At 29.3% G+C, this 12,692-nt stretch overlaps 2 protein-coding genes across 6 annotated transcripts in view; one reads left to right on the top strand and one right to left on the bottom strand.

Annotated features, from left to right (window-relative positions):
- Nucleotides 1-8,853: 8,853 nt before the first annotated feature.
- LOC112639322 lies at nt 8,854-10,286 on the bottom strand. Its single transcript, XM_025412805.1, has 3 exons — nt 10,103-10,286; nt 9,407-9,995; nt 8,854-9,036 (listed from the first exon to the last, which is right to left on the bottom strand). Exons 2-3 carry the CDS (start codon nt 9,814-9,816, stop codon nt 9,033-9,035), a joined length of 414 nt encoding a protein of 137 aa, XP_025268590.1. The 5' UTR covers nt 9,817-9,995; nt 10,103-10,286; the 3' UTR covers nt 8,854-9,032.
- A 1,445-nt stretch (nt 10,287-11,731) lies between these two features.
- The window catches only part of LOC105258390 (cytochrome P450 4C1-like), a 28,093-nt gene continuing 27,132 nt past the window's right edge, over nt 11,732-12,692 (top strand). For 3 of the 5 annotated variants that reach the window (XM_025412808.1, XM_025412807.1, XM_025412806.1), the window contains exons 1-2: nt 11,762-11,918; nt 12,077-12,183. In XM_025412808.1, the coding sequence (XP_025268593.1) occupies nt 11,852-11,918; nt 12,077-12,183 (174 nt within the window). In that variant the 5' untranslated portion in view covers nt 11,762-11,851. The other 2 variants (XM_025412809.1, XM_025412810.1) reach the window with 2 other exon arrangements.

The following is a 12,692-nucleotide window of genomic DNA, read 5'->3' as shown; positions in this document are numbered from 1 at the left end:
AAATTATAGTTTCGATGTGAAATCAATTTTTACAAGCAGACATTATTACTTTAATAATATTTATAGAATCAATAATATAATAATAAAATATAATTCGACCGCGAAGCTTTCTCTCGTTCTATTTTTCAATTATTTGAATATAATTTAGATTCAAAACGCATAGCAAAACAATCGAATCATAAATTAAAGTAATTAACATAATGAAAAGCTTCATACATGATACATCAATCCTTTTTAACAAATATTATTTAATTAATTTATATAATTTAAAACACTCCTAGACACTTTAATATTCCATGTATATGTTAAAGTACATAAAATATTTCGGAAATGAATGGACAATAACACGTTTGGCCTTGGCGGCGTATGACGCGCTGTGTTTACATATACGGCCTTGATACCATTTGTACGGCAGCTTTCGAGAAGTAAGGTGCGAAATACTTTGTATATTATCAAATTTTCTCTCTAACAATAAAACGCAATCGCAACTAGTAGTGAAATATAATTCGCTGTGATAATTATAATTAATACTTTCTAAACTTTTAATTTGTAATTATTACGCGATCGGGAGTGCCGTGCAAAGTGTCTCACAATCATTGCGTATACTAATTTTAATTAACTAATCTTGATTAATCTTGTTTTCGAAAGTGAATGTGAGTGCAAGGAAGAAATAACAAAGGAAGAGAAAAGCAAGTCTGAAAAAGCACGGAGCAACATTATGCGGTAAGTAATTTATAAATTATTTATCATTTATATTTATCATTTATATTCAGACTATATTATATACAGGGTGAAGGTGTCTGAAAGTTTATACTTTAAGGGCGTGTCATTTAGAGTTTTAGAGTAAAAAAAGTCTAATAAATATATTGTCCGCAAAAGTTTCCTAACAGAAATACAAGCATTGAAAGTTAATATGAATATGTGAAACATTTTCTATTAGTCTGTTAGTATTGTTTATATTTTTATCAGCCTGGTATTGTTTATATTTTCAATCTCACAACAGGGATGAATTTATTAGAATGCGGAATATTAGAATTATTATGGATGCGGCAACATAAATCAGAAATTCTCCTGGAATGGTGGAGCAAGCTGTTAGATCACTTTTACAGGGCAAGACTTTGTATTGAATCTGCAGGATGTCATTTTGAACAGAATTTGTAAATGAACAAATTAAATTAAATGTCTTTCTTTTCTTTTCTAAATGTCTTTTTTTTAATATTCAACTTTTAATATTTGTATTTCTGTTAGGAAGCATTTGCAGACATATGTATACTAAACTTTTTTTCTCTAAATGGCATCAGCAACACGCCCTTAAAATATGGACCTTCAGTTTTGGAACTCTGAATATATTTATTTATATTTATGTATATTAATATCATTTAATATTTTATATAATGTAAAGTTTATATATATATATATATATATATATATTTATATTTATGTATATTATGTATATTATGTATATATATATATATATATATATATATATATATATATAGAATATATTTATAATATTAATATATATACATATAAAATATTTCAATATTTCACATTGGTGAAATAAATTATTATTAAACATAAAAGCAAATAATTAATTCAACAAATAATACATATAATACAATAAAATAAATAATAAACTCACGATTATTTCGCCATCGCACGATGTGTTTAATGAGTTATTTTTGTCGTTTCTCTCGTTTATTTCTTTCTGCTTTATGATATTCACTTGATATTCAAAAAACGTAATTACGTACTAATCAGCATACAATCATACAGCAATTTACGCTTTGTATGTACAACACTCGCGACGTTATACCATGCCTTTTGTCATTTTACTACATGATAGTAATGCAATATATCTCAAAAAGTTATGACTCACTCGACATTAATTAAAATCAAAATCAAAAACGCGCCATTCGCTGTGTAAATAAAAATTGTACAAATTAATAATCACTAATTTGAAAAATTATACAGAACAATCGCGTTTTGAAGGATCGATTCTCGACGAACGATTCGAATCTTCCCGGGAGAAGTCAAAATTGAATTTGAACGCGTGACGCGCGTAAACATAATATAACAATTCGTCGTATAACAATTCTTTTAAGAAAATAACTTTATATTTGAATAAATATAAAGTATATTGAAACAGTTTCACCAACTGGTCAATTGATCGATTTTTATATCAGTAATTAAATTGGTAAACTGTTTTGATATACTAATTATTTATTTTAAAAGTTTATTCATTGTTGCCGCGATGTTAACGTATGGAATAAACGGAATACATTTGTAAGTTACAATTTCATTATTAATAAATAATTGATTTGACCATTGCTCTTTCCATTATTCGAAATACTCGATTATACGATTGGAATATAATTAGAATATAATTTCGAAACACGTATTTCGCGTAATGCGTTCATTTAATTAAAAAGAATCGAATGCAATTAAGAATCGATATGTGTGACCGGAATCAAAATTATAAATTATTATTTTGTTGCAATCCTTAAGAACAATAATTATTCTTCTTTTAATATTTATAGAATATTTCGTCCGATGCTTTATCATATAATTATGTGATGATTTAAATATATAATTCGTCTGAGAATGCGCAGTAAAACGAAAGAATAACAAAATCGAATAATTATCGTAATGGAAAAGCTTGTGATGTATATTAATCGTTTAATAAATAATTAATCTATGTATACATGTGTGTGTGAGACATTAAAAATATACTTATATATAAATTCAATTTTTGTATTGTACGTCACAGTACGCGTAAAATATTTCGGCAGCGAGGTCAATAACACGTTCGGCCTTGATGACGTAGCGCTGTATTGTTTTCATAGGCGAAGATCTTGTATCATTCGCACGGCGACATTCCAGTAGTAAAGTAGTGATACGGAACACTTTGTATTATTGAATTCTTTTTCTAACAGTGCGATCGCGATTAATATCGAAATATAATTCACTACGACTATTACAATTAACAATTAATTAACTTTTAATAAATAACATAAAATTATATGGCGATGATACATCCATCGAAACGCGATCCTTCATTATTCCAAATAAAAATTGAAACAAAAGAAGCAAAAATTATAAATATATAGACGAACTTGTATTATTCACACGGCATTCCAACGGCAAAGTAATGATACAAAACGCTTCGTATTATTGAATTATTTTCCTAAACGCGATCGCGATTAGTATTAAAATATAATTCGCTACGACTATTGTAGAGCGAATCGTACTTCTTTATCCCTTATACGATATATTAATGTGCGTTTCTCGTAATTATTCCGTAATCGGAAGTGCCGTGCAAAAGTCTCGCGATCGTTTCTATAGTATATGACTAAATATAATTAATTGTTTGTTCGCGAATGAATATGAGTGCTATGAGGACACAGCAAAGGATGAAGAAAAAAAAAGAAGAACATCTGGAAAAGTATCGGACACTCAGAGAGCAGTGGAAGAGCCTAAAGCAGTCAGAGAGATATGCGGTGAGTGATTTATAAAAATTATTTATTTATTATTATTATTTATATATGTATTATTTTCAAAATAGCTATATTGCTTATTATATATATATATATGTTAAAGTACATAAAATATTTCGATGACAAATATATTAAAAATAAATTAACTTACAATAAACGTCATAAAAATGTATCAACGATAAATCTTTATCGAATCGCAATCATTAATTACTGCGAATAAAAATTGAAAAAGAGAACATAAAAGGGGATAAAGAAATTAATTTTATTATGATCTTTCGATTATTGATGCTTATTATAATAATTTCTTTAACGATACTTATTAAAATTAAATAAATTTCGACCAATGCTTTAAATTTTCTTAATCGACAATCACTCATAGAATATTTCAACGATGTTTTATGACTTTCGATCATTCGCACAATAACCTTGAACAATAAAGTAGTGACGTTTCATATATTATCAAATTTTCTCTCTACATAGTCAATCTTGGCGATATAAACAGTACTGGTAATGTTTATGACCTACGATCATTCCCTCTGTGGCCTTCGAGCAGTGAGGTAGTGATGTGGGACGTTCCATATATTATCAAATTCTTTCTCTAACAATTATTTTGAACGTTGCTTTATATAATAGATTTTCTCTTATCTTTTATATTTATATTTATCGTTTATATTTGCGAATTAAAATTTATATAGTATATTACAAAATTAATTATATATTATATTATATATAAGATTATAATGTAATATAACCCTCCCATGGGGTACACCTTGTCGCGGTGGGAGGGCTTAGTACCTGGACGGTGCCTTCAGGTTTATCTTAAATTTTTCAATTTATGATAAATTTTAATGTGCCTGAATGGGAAGCTAAGTACCCTTTCGCGTCGTCGATGCCGTCAACGTGCCGCGGACGGCAAGCGCTTCGTCAACGCGTCGCGTTTTCGCGTTGTAATTCTTGTTGTAAGTGAAATGGGATTTTCGCTCGTACCGAAACCGGGAGTGCCGTTAAAGGTATACACATATTAAATATACACATCGCGCGATCAAATAAAAAATTTTTAATCGCATCGAAATAGTGTGGGAGTGTCGTTTAGTATCGCGCGTAAAATAACGAAAATAGCGATATAAAAATATCGCTCGCGAGTGCGGGAGTGTCGTTAAAAGTATCGCGCGCCAACAACATGAGAGGAGGAGGAGATCTGGGAGAGGCATCTTACATCGGCGGAGCAACCTGATGGTGAATATCTATTATTTGTATATTAATTATTAAAAATTGTTAACTTGTTATAAACAAACAGTAATTCGATTTTATTATCTAAATGAATTAAAGAAAAAGATTTTTATAAAAGTCATATAAAATTTTCTATTTAAAATACAATTTCAAAAATTTATAAAATTTTTTCATACGTGTTTATCTACTTATTATTTTACACATCGGGTATAAAATTTCACGCAATAAAAATTTTTTAAATATTAATTGCATTTTGTGAGCGTTATTATAAATGAATTTTATATTTGTATGTTACAGACAACCAGCTTCGATAACAACAACTCCGCTGTTGCGCATCAATGCCGGTAAGTGAAAAAAACTTCTATTTAACTTTAAGGTAATAGGATTCGTAGAGATTACAGATGTAGATTGTAGATTGTAGATAAATCCGTTGCTTTAAAATGGAAGAGCTAGGATGGATTAAATCAAATAAATTAAATTAAATAATTAAATTAAATTAATTAGATATTATTAAATTAAATTAATAGATGCTTTGCATCTATTGCGAAAATATATTGAAATTTTAATTAAAAAGAGAAGAAATCAAGAAAAGATTTTTTTGTAAAGATTCTTTGTCTAATTTATTAAATAAAGAACACGCATTAACAATTATCAATTTTAACAATTTCTGATACTAATTTATTCTTATAATGCACATTTATCTTCTAATTGCTCCTAGCTCATCCATCGTAGAATTTGTTTGTAGATATTGTCTTTAAACTTTATTTTAATTTAATATAAAGCCAAACGATTAATTAATTAAATAATTTGTAATATAATAAATATACACACATTAATTATATACTTTATTATAAAATATAATTTATAGAAGTAAATATAATTTATAGAACAATAATAAATATAATTTATAGAACACACATTAATTATATACTTTATTATAAAATATAATTTATAGAAATTTGTAGTAATTTGGCTTTATTTCAGTTAAAATAAAGTTATATTCAGTATTATATTCAGTTAAAATAAAGTTATATTCAGTATTTAACGAGCGATTGTGAAATCAAACGATCGTTACTAAATGAGCGTAAATATTTCACGCTTTTTTGCCGGTAATTATCCGGCAAAAGAAGGAGTAATTATCTCCTTCTTCGATCTCTGATTAGAGATCGAGAAAGAAAATGGTCAGGGGAAACGAAAGGTAAGTTGAACTGATCTGAAGATAGGGCACGCTGTTAGGGCACGCTGTTAGGGCTCGCGGTTAGGGCACGTGACTAAAATAAATATACATAGTGAGGTGATTAGAGATAGGTTCCTCAAATCTTGAATAATATTAATTAATTAGGAAGTATGATTGTTAAGGCTATTAAGTAAAATCATTAGAATTCTTCTATTGATATCAGGGTTGATAAAATCATTAGAATTCTTTAATAGTAGGATTGTTAGAGCAATTAAAATTATCCTAAAAGAATCGTTTAATGGTAGGATTGATAGGGCAGTTAAGTAAGATTCATTCTTTCTTTTAATATTCCAATAATCCTAATTAAAATTATTTTAATTAAGTTGAATTAATTTTTAAAAACGTTGTAAAAGTAAATATAACATGTTTTAAGAATAAAAATGTTTTAAAAGTAAAATTTAAATCAACAAAATTATCTTCAGAAATATTAAAGAAATTGTATAATTATTAATGTTTAAGAAATAATATGTTATATTTTATTTTAAAAGTTAAAAATATATGTGTATTAAATCAAATATAATATTAAATCTAAATGTAAATGCTATCAGTAACAAATTATTATATCGATGTTTAAAATATTAAATATTTAGATTAAATATTTGAATAAATGGAATATTATTATTTAATATTGATAGCATTAATATATTATGATCGACGCGATGGCTGACATGATAATTTTTATGAACATAAATAGGAAAGGATACATGTTACTATGTTTATATGAGTATACAGATATGGACATGTGGAGAAATGGAGAAATTATTTAAAATCAGTTGTGTCAGGTCATGTTCATAAAATTCATGAAATTCATGAAATTTTAAGAATACATTTGCACTTATATAAATAATTTTTAATATCGAGCGAGTTATTCTTAAGAATATATATTCAATAATTCGCAGTTATTTTTTATTGAAAAAATTGTAAATAACTTTAATAAGTGCATTCGAGGCTCGAGAGAGATATGTTCTTAAAAATAATTCACTCAATATTAATAAATGCATTATAGTATTCTGTATAATATTATAATTATAAATATTCTGTATAATATTATAATTTTCTGTCTTATCTGTACATCTTCATCCAGCGAGGAAAACATATTTTTTCGCATTACTACACATATAATATGCAATATGCATGCAATTTAAGCGTCACGTGTATATTAGAATTTTTACGTAACGATAGTTTATAGAAAAAACAAAAGTATTATAAATTTGAATAGATAAACTAATATAATGCATGCGTGAATAATCTCATTCATAAATAAACAAAAAATAACTTAACCCAACATGATTAAAATACATTATCATTCATACACATTCATGTATTAATATTTAAAATAAATTAATTAGATTAAAACAAATAAAAATAATAAAAATAAAAGAAAGTGTGTGTGTGTGTGTGTGTGTGTGTGTGCGTGCGCACGTGCGCGCGCGTGTGTGTGTGTGTGAAAAGTGTCATGGAATAAAAATAAAAATTATTTGATATAACTATTCTTATTTAAACGAAAAGTATATAAGAAGATATAATATAGAACAATAAAAATTAAACTTAGAAATATTTATAAGTAGAGATTTTGAAAATACTTTATCGTTTGATTTATATATAAATTAAACTAATGGTTAGATACTTCTTTTGTTTTTTTTCTACATTTCAAGATTAATTATCATATTTTGCATATATTCAAATTATAATGAAAATTCCTTCTAATATGTCGTACATATTATGTTGTACGTATTCTATATACAAATAATAATGTATCAAAAAGAAATAACAAAAATATTTATATTTTGATCCATCAATGGAAATTGAATGCAAGTGACAAAGTAAAAATGCGCCAATTTTTCGATTAAAAATTTCAAAATCTATCAGCAAGTTTAATCATTGGATTAAAATCTTTTTTATCAGTATATTCGCACGTCGGCAAAAAATAATTCGAAAATTGATTTGAAAATGATTTTGTTTTAAAATAACGATAAAAAACATAGCCGAGAATGACATTGGATTCCTGACATTGGATTAACGATATTTCACATTCGATTTAATTTCCTTCGATCGGGATTATGAGTAGTCCTATAATGTTTTGATTCTATCTGCATTTGTTATTTTACGAGAATGAATCGCGCGTATTCCGTGCTCGTGAATATACTGCAGCGTAATCCGTGCTAAACATTATACCGCAGTTGCTATGAATAAATTATTCCAGCCGATTAACTGTATGATTTATTAAATCTTATTTTTCTCTAGAAATTGCGTCATTTAATACTAAATAACGCAATTCGTAAAAAAAAAATTAATAATATGCGAGATAACGATACAAAACAACTGTCAAGTCATATATTTAATACGTATTACATTTATTATGTAATTATAAATTAAAAACTTTAAAAAATAAGAATTATCTTTAAATATAAGAATTAAAAAATAAGAATATATAATATATCTTTGATTTTATAATACATCTCTCAAATATAATGTGATATTAATGATTATCCAATGCAAGTTCAAATAGAACTCCAATGCAATTTAAATATAATTCTTAAAAAGCATAAGGTGTGTCGTAATAATTTAATGAAGCAAAAAGATGCAGCACAAACAAGTCTAAAGTTTAACTTATACTAATTAATAATACTTCTGTTTAAATGTACAAGAAAATGTATCTTCTTCTTTTACTCTCTGCTAACGCGTAAGAATAAAAAGAATGTATTTCTTTTTGTATAATTTTATGTAATCGCATAATCATCTTGCCTCAGGCTTTCATAATTGTTTGTTACGAGTCTGGGCGAGACTACCGGATATCAAAGTATTGCGCAACTCGTATTTTTTTCACCCCTCTTAAGGGGGGGGTATGCTAATTTCGATGGAAAAAAGGCATGTTTTTACGAATTTTTTTTGGCGAAACAGATAATGTTACTTTATTTATTCAATTTCCATGTAATAATACAACATTTGAAGAGTAGCTTGCTAAATTTTCATCGAAAAATATCGAAAAATACGCGAGTGACAACGAATTTCCGAAGGCGCTCCTAAAAAAAGTGGTTTGGCGGTGATCATCATAACTCGTAGTAGAATCATCTGAAACCAAAAAATAAAAATGCATTCGTTAAAGGAAATGTTTTTCGAGGTAACGCTGGGGGGAATTTTTTTTTTTTTTGATTTTTTAATTTTTAGTGGCACTTTGAAGCCAAAATTCTGATTTTTGGTGCAAAAAATCGAGTTATTTGTTTTTGTAAAATTAACAATTTTTAACAAATCAAAAAAAGCTCCCAGGAATACCTGGTAAATGTTGTTACGAAGCAGTGTGCCAAGTTTTAGAACGATTGATCGAGTAGATTTTGAGTTATCGTGATCACGGACTTCGGAAAAGGCAAGTTCGAGAAAAACACTTTAAACTTTTGCACACTAAAAATCCCGAAATAAAAGTCGATAGTTCTTTTATACTCACACAGAATCGTCGATACCAGGTCCATAGAGCAAGGCGCTTTCATCCAGAAGATCCAGAGCATCTTTTTGTGTTTGTCTCCGCGAAACTCTCCCTTCTTTACTATCGTGAGCCGCCTTCTCGCCTCCTCTAGTAATTCGCAAATCGTCAACTTGTCGCGCCCATTCATGAGAACTAGGGCCTGTACCGATGTGCATCTCTTCCATGAAGGCCAACAGGGCAATAGAACCTTCATTAAAAGTGCAAGCAGCCACATTAGCTGCAATTTGTACGGTTGTAGAGGTTCCACTGTATGCCTTTGGAGAGATTTTCCATATTAGCTGATTGAGGCTTTCGTTATTGTTTTGTGTAAAACCTCCAAGACATCGCTGCAACAGTGCGTCCCTGCTCAAGTCCTCATAAATGGGCATCATGGCTTCCAGAACTTTATAGCTTCTATTTCAATAGCGGGACGATTTTTAATTTTTTTCGACGACGAGCTGCCAGCTGTTACTTCATCGTTTTTACGCTTTTGTGGCGGTATTATTTTTTTTGCTCGGTTCAAATACTTTTTGCCGTATTTACGATCATCTCTAGTCACTTTTCGAGGCATCTTTAATAATAACACATACACTCAGTAACAGTTCAAACACAAACACAGTTCAAAATGCCCGAAAATTCAACGAACTCGAACGATAACAGTCAAATTTTTCGACTCACTTTCTACCGTTCAACACGACATACAGCGAGCAACTGATGTATATACCATGTTTTCAATGCTCACAAGGCTACCTGAAAAGATGCTTTCAGCAATAAAGGAATTTAGGGATTAGGAATGAATACAATAGAGTGCCACGTCAGCGCGCCGCACACCGGTCGAGCGGGTAGAGAAATACGGCTCGGAACAACGGTCCTTCAAGCGTTCATAACTTCTTTACTTTTGCTCCGATCGACTTGAAATTTTGACTGAATATTCTTGAGATGTTGCGCATTCATTTAAAAAAATAAAAAAAAAATGCCAAAAAAAAATTTTAAATAGCATACCCCCCCCTTAAAAAAGAAGCTCTCGATTTTCTCTATAAATGGTCGTTAGATCTCGTTTTCCGCGTAAGATTAAGAACAAAGAAATTTAATTTCAAACCGCGAGTTCTAAGCAAGAGAGTTCTTTTTGATTAAAATAATGACCGAAGAGTGCCAGTGCGAGAGACAATAAAAAGACGATTTTGTGTCACTGCAATAAAGTAGTATTTTTATACTAATTAGTGTGAGTCTAAAACTTTGAATTCGTTAACGTGCGACATCGATTGCGAGCGCAAGAGTCATCCGCGACGTTTGATGATGACCGTGTCTTGACCACCTATTGTCGGTCTACTTACAATTCGCATTTGTGGCCACCTCTACGATAGACGGAATTATTTAAGAACTGTTTAAACGGACGGGAAGTCCCGGCAGAATGGAAAGTAAGTCACCTATCTTTTAGAAAGGGGACAAACAGAGATGCAAGAATTATCGAGGGATCGCGGTAACCAATACAATTAAAAGGCTGAAAAATAATTGAAAGATGGAAAAGGAATATGAACAAGCAGAAGCAGAAGAACGGACGGGTTTCTGAGTGAGCAGATCAACAATCGACCATGTATTCACTGTGAGATAAGTAATAAAAAAGGTAACAGCAGTCAATAAAGAATTGCACTTACTCTTCGTGGATTTCAAAAAGGCATACGATAGCGTACCACTAGAAAAATTATGGGAAGCCCTGGAAAATATCGATATTAATGTAGTGTTACATCCGGTGGACTCCACGATTCTTTTCTTTCCTCGAAACGATATCGTGGAAGAAAAAAAATCAAGGATCGGCTTGCATTTGAAAGCAATCCTTCTTCAGAATAATGATAGCGCATAGAAAAACGAAACCTAACCCGCGTATATATCCATTAGCGTTAACGAAATTCTAAATAAATTCGCGAATTATAAGACAAAAAGTTGTTATAAGAAATTCCAACTATCCCATATTTATTGGTACGGCTTTATGTTCGAAGCCTCTCTATCTAAAGAATTTTTAAAATAAAGTTCTGGTTCTTGGGATGATTGTCAAAATCTAAACATACAGTAATATTCTTGAAATTGATAGTGCACTCGTTCGATAGGCCTCAAGCATTTTCTGAATCGTTAAATCATCAAGAATGACTCGTTAAATCATCAAGAAGACTCAAGCTTCAATTAACTTACTTCCACGCTTTACTGGGTGGAGCTAAGTCAGTATTTTTGAGTGGGGCAGACATTATAAAAGCGTCAATAAAATCTGAAGACCACAGTTTCATTCGTGTACAACATATTATTATTTCGTTATCATTATTCAATATAATGACATTTGTAAGTATTGTATTAATTATACTGGCATGCATTGCCATAAAATACTGGATTTTAAATTACCGGCGGGAACAATTATCTATTAAAATATTAAATACCATGCCTGGTCCAAAATCATATCCGCTCATTGGAAGTACCTATTATTTTTTTCGGCATAATTCTAAAGGTAATAATGAAGAGATCAAAACATTTACCAAAAATTAACCACTACTAATATTGCATTATTTCGAAATGATATGTTGATAAATTATAATCATGCATAAAATATCACATATTATAATATATAAAATTATCACATATTATAAGTCATAAAACATTTTTTAGACTTTTTGGATATTGTGATTAAATTGACAAGAGATTATTTGTCTCCATGTAAATTTTGTCTAGGCAACAAATTAGTCATTGTAATATATGAAGCAGATCAAATACAGGTAAAAAGATAACTTTATGTTTTGTTATAAATATAAATATATACAAGATGTCTCAGCCTCGTTTGTTAAAAAAGTCATAAGTAGAGCTCGCTAAACTGAACTAAAAGGTCCTGTATCATTTTGCAAACAACTACGTAAAATTTCGAGATATTAATTAAAGAAGATTAATCAATAAGAGTGCCAGGTGGCTAGATAATCGATCATTCTAGTGCATTAGCGAAGACGGTCCACCGTTTATTCCAAATAGCGATAGCTCGCGACGGTGAATATCGGGCGGCAGCAAAAAACGAAGTAAAAATGACTCTTATATACTTATAGACATCGTATCTAAAAATCAAATTTTTTTTCAAATTCTTAACATTCTTATGAATAGTTCTAGAGTTCTATGTAGTAACATTTTAAATAATTGTGATGATTAAATACAAAAAATCAAATCCAAAAATATAGTGCGTTAAAGTTCACGCATTGCAAGTCATGAAAATCAATTATATCTTTAGAATCGTAGTTTA

This window comes from Camponotus floridanus, unplaced genomic scaffold (genome assembly GCF_003227725.1).
Source record: "Camponotus floridanus strain SB8 unplaced genomic scaffold, Cflo_v7.5 scaffold57, whole genome shotgun sequence".
Lineage (NCBI taxonomy): Eukaryota > Metazoa > Arthropoda > Insecta > Hymenoptera > Formicidae > Camponotus > Camponotus floridanus.
The sequence above is the reverse complement of the archived record's forward strand: the minus strand, read 5'-3'. Positions and strand labels throughout refer to the sequence as shown.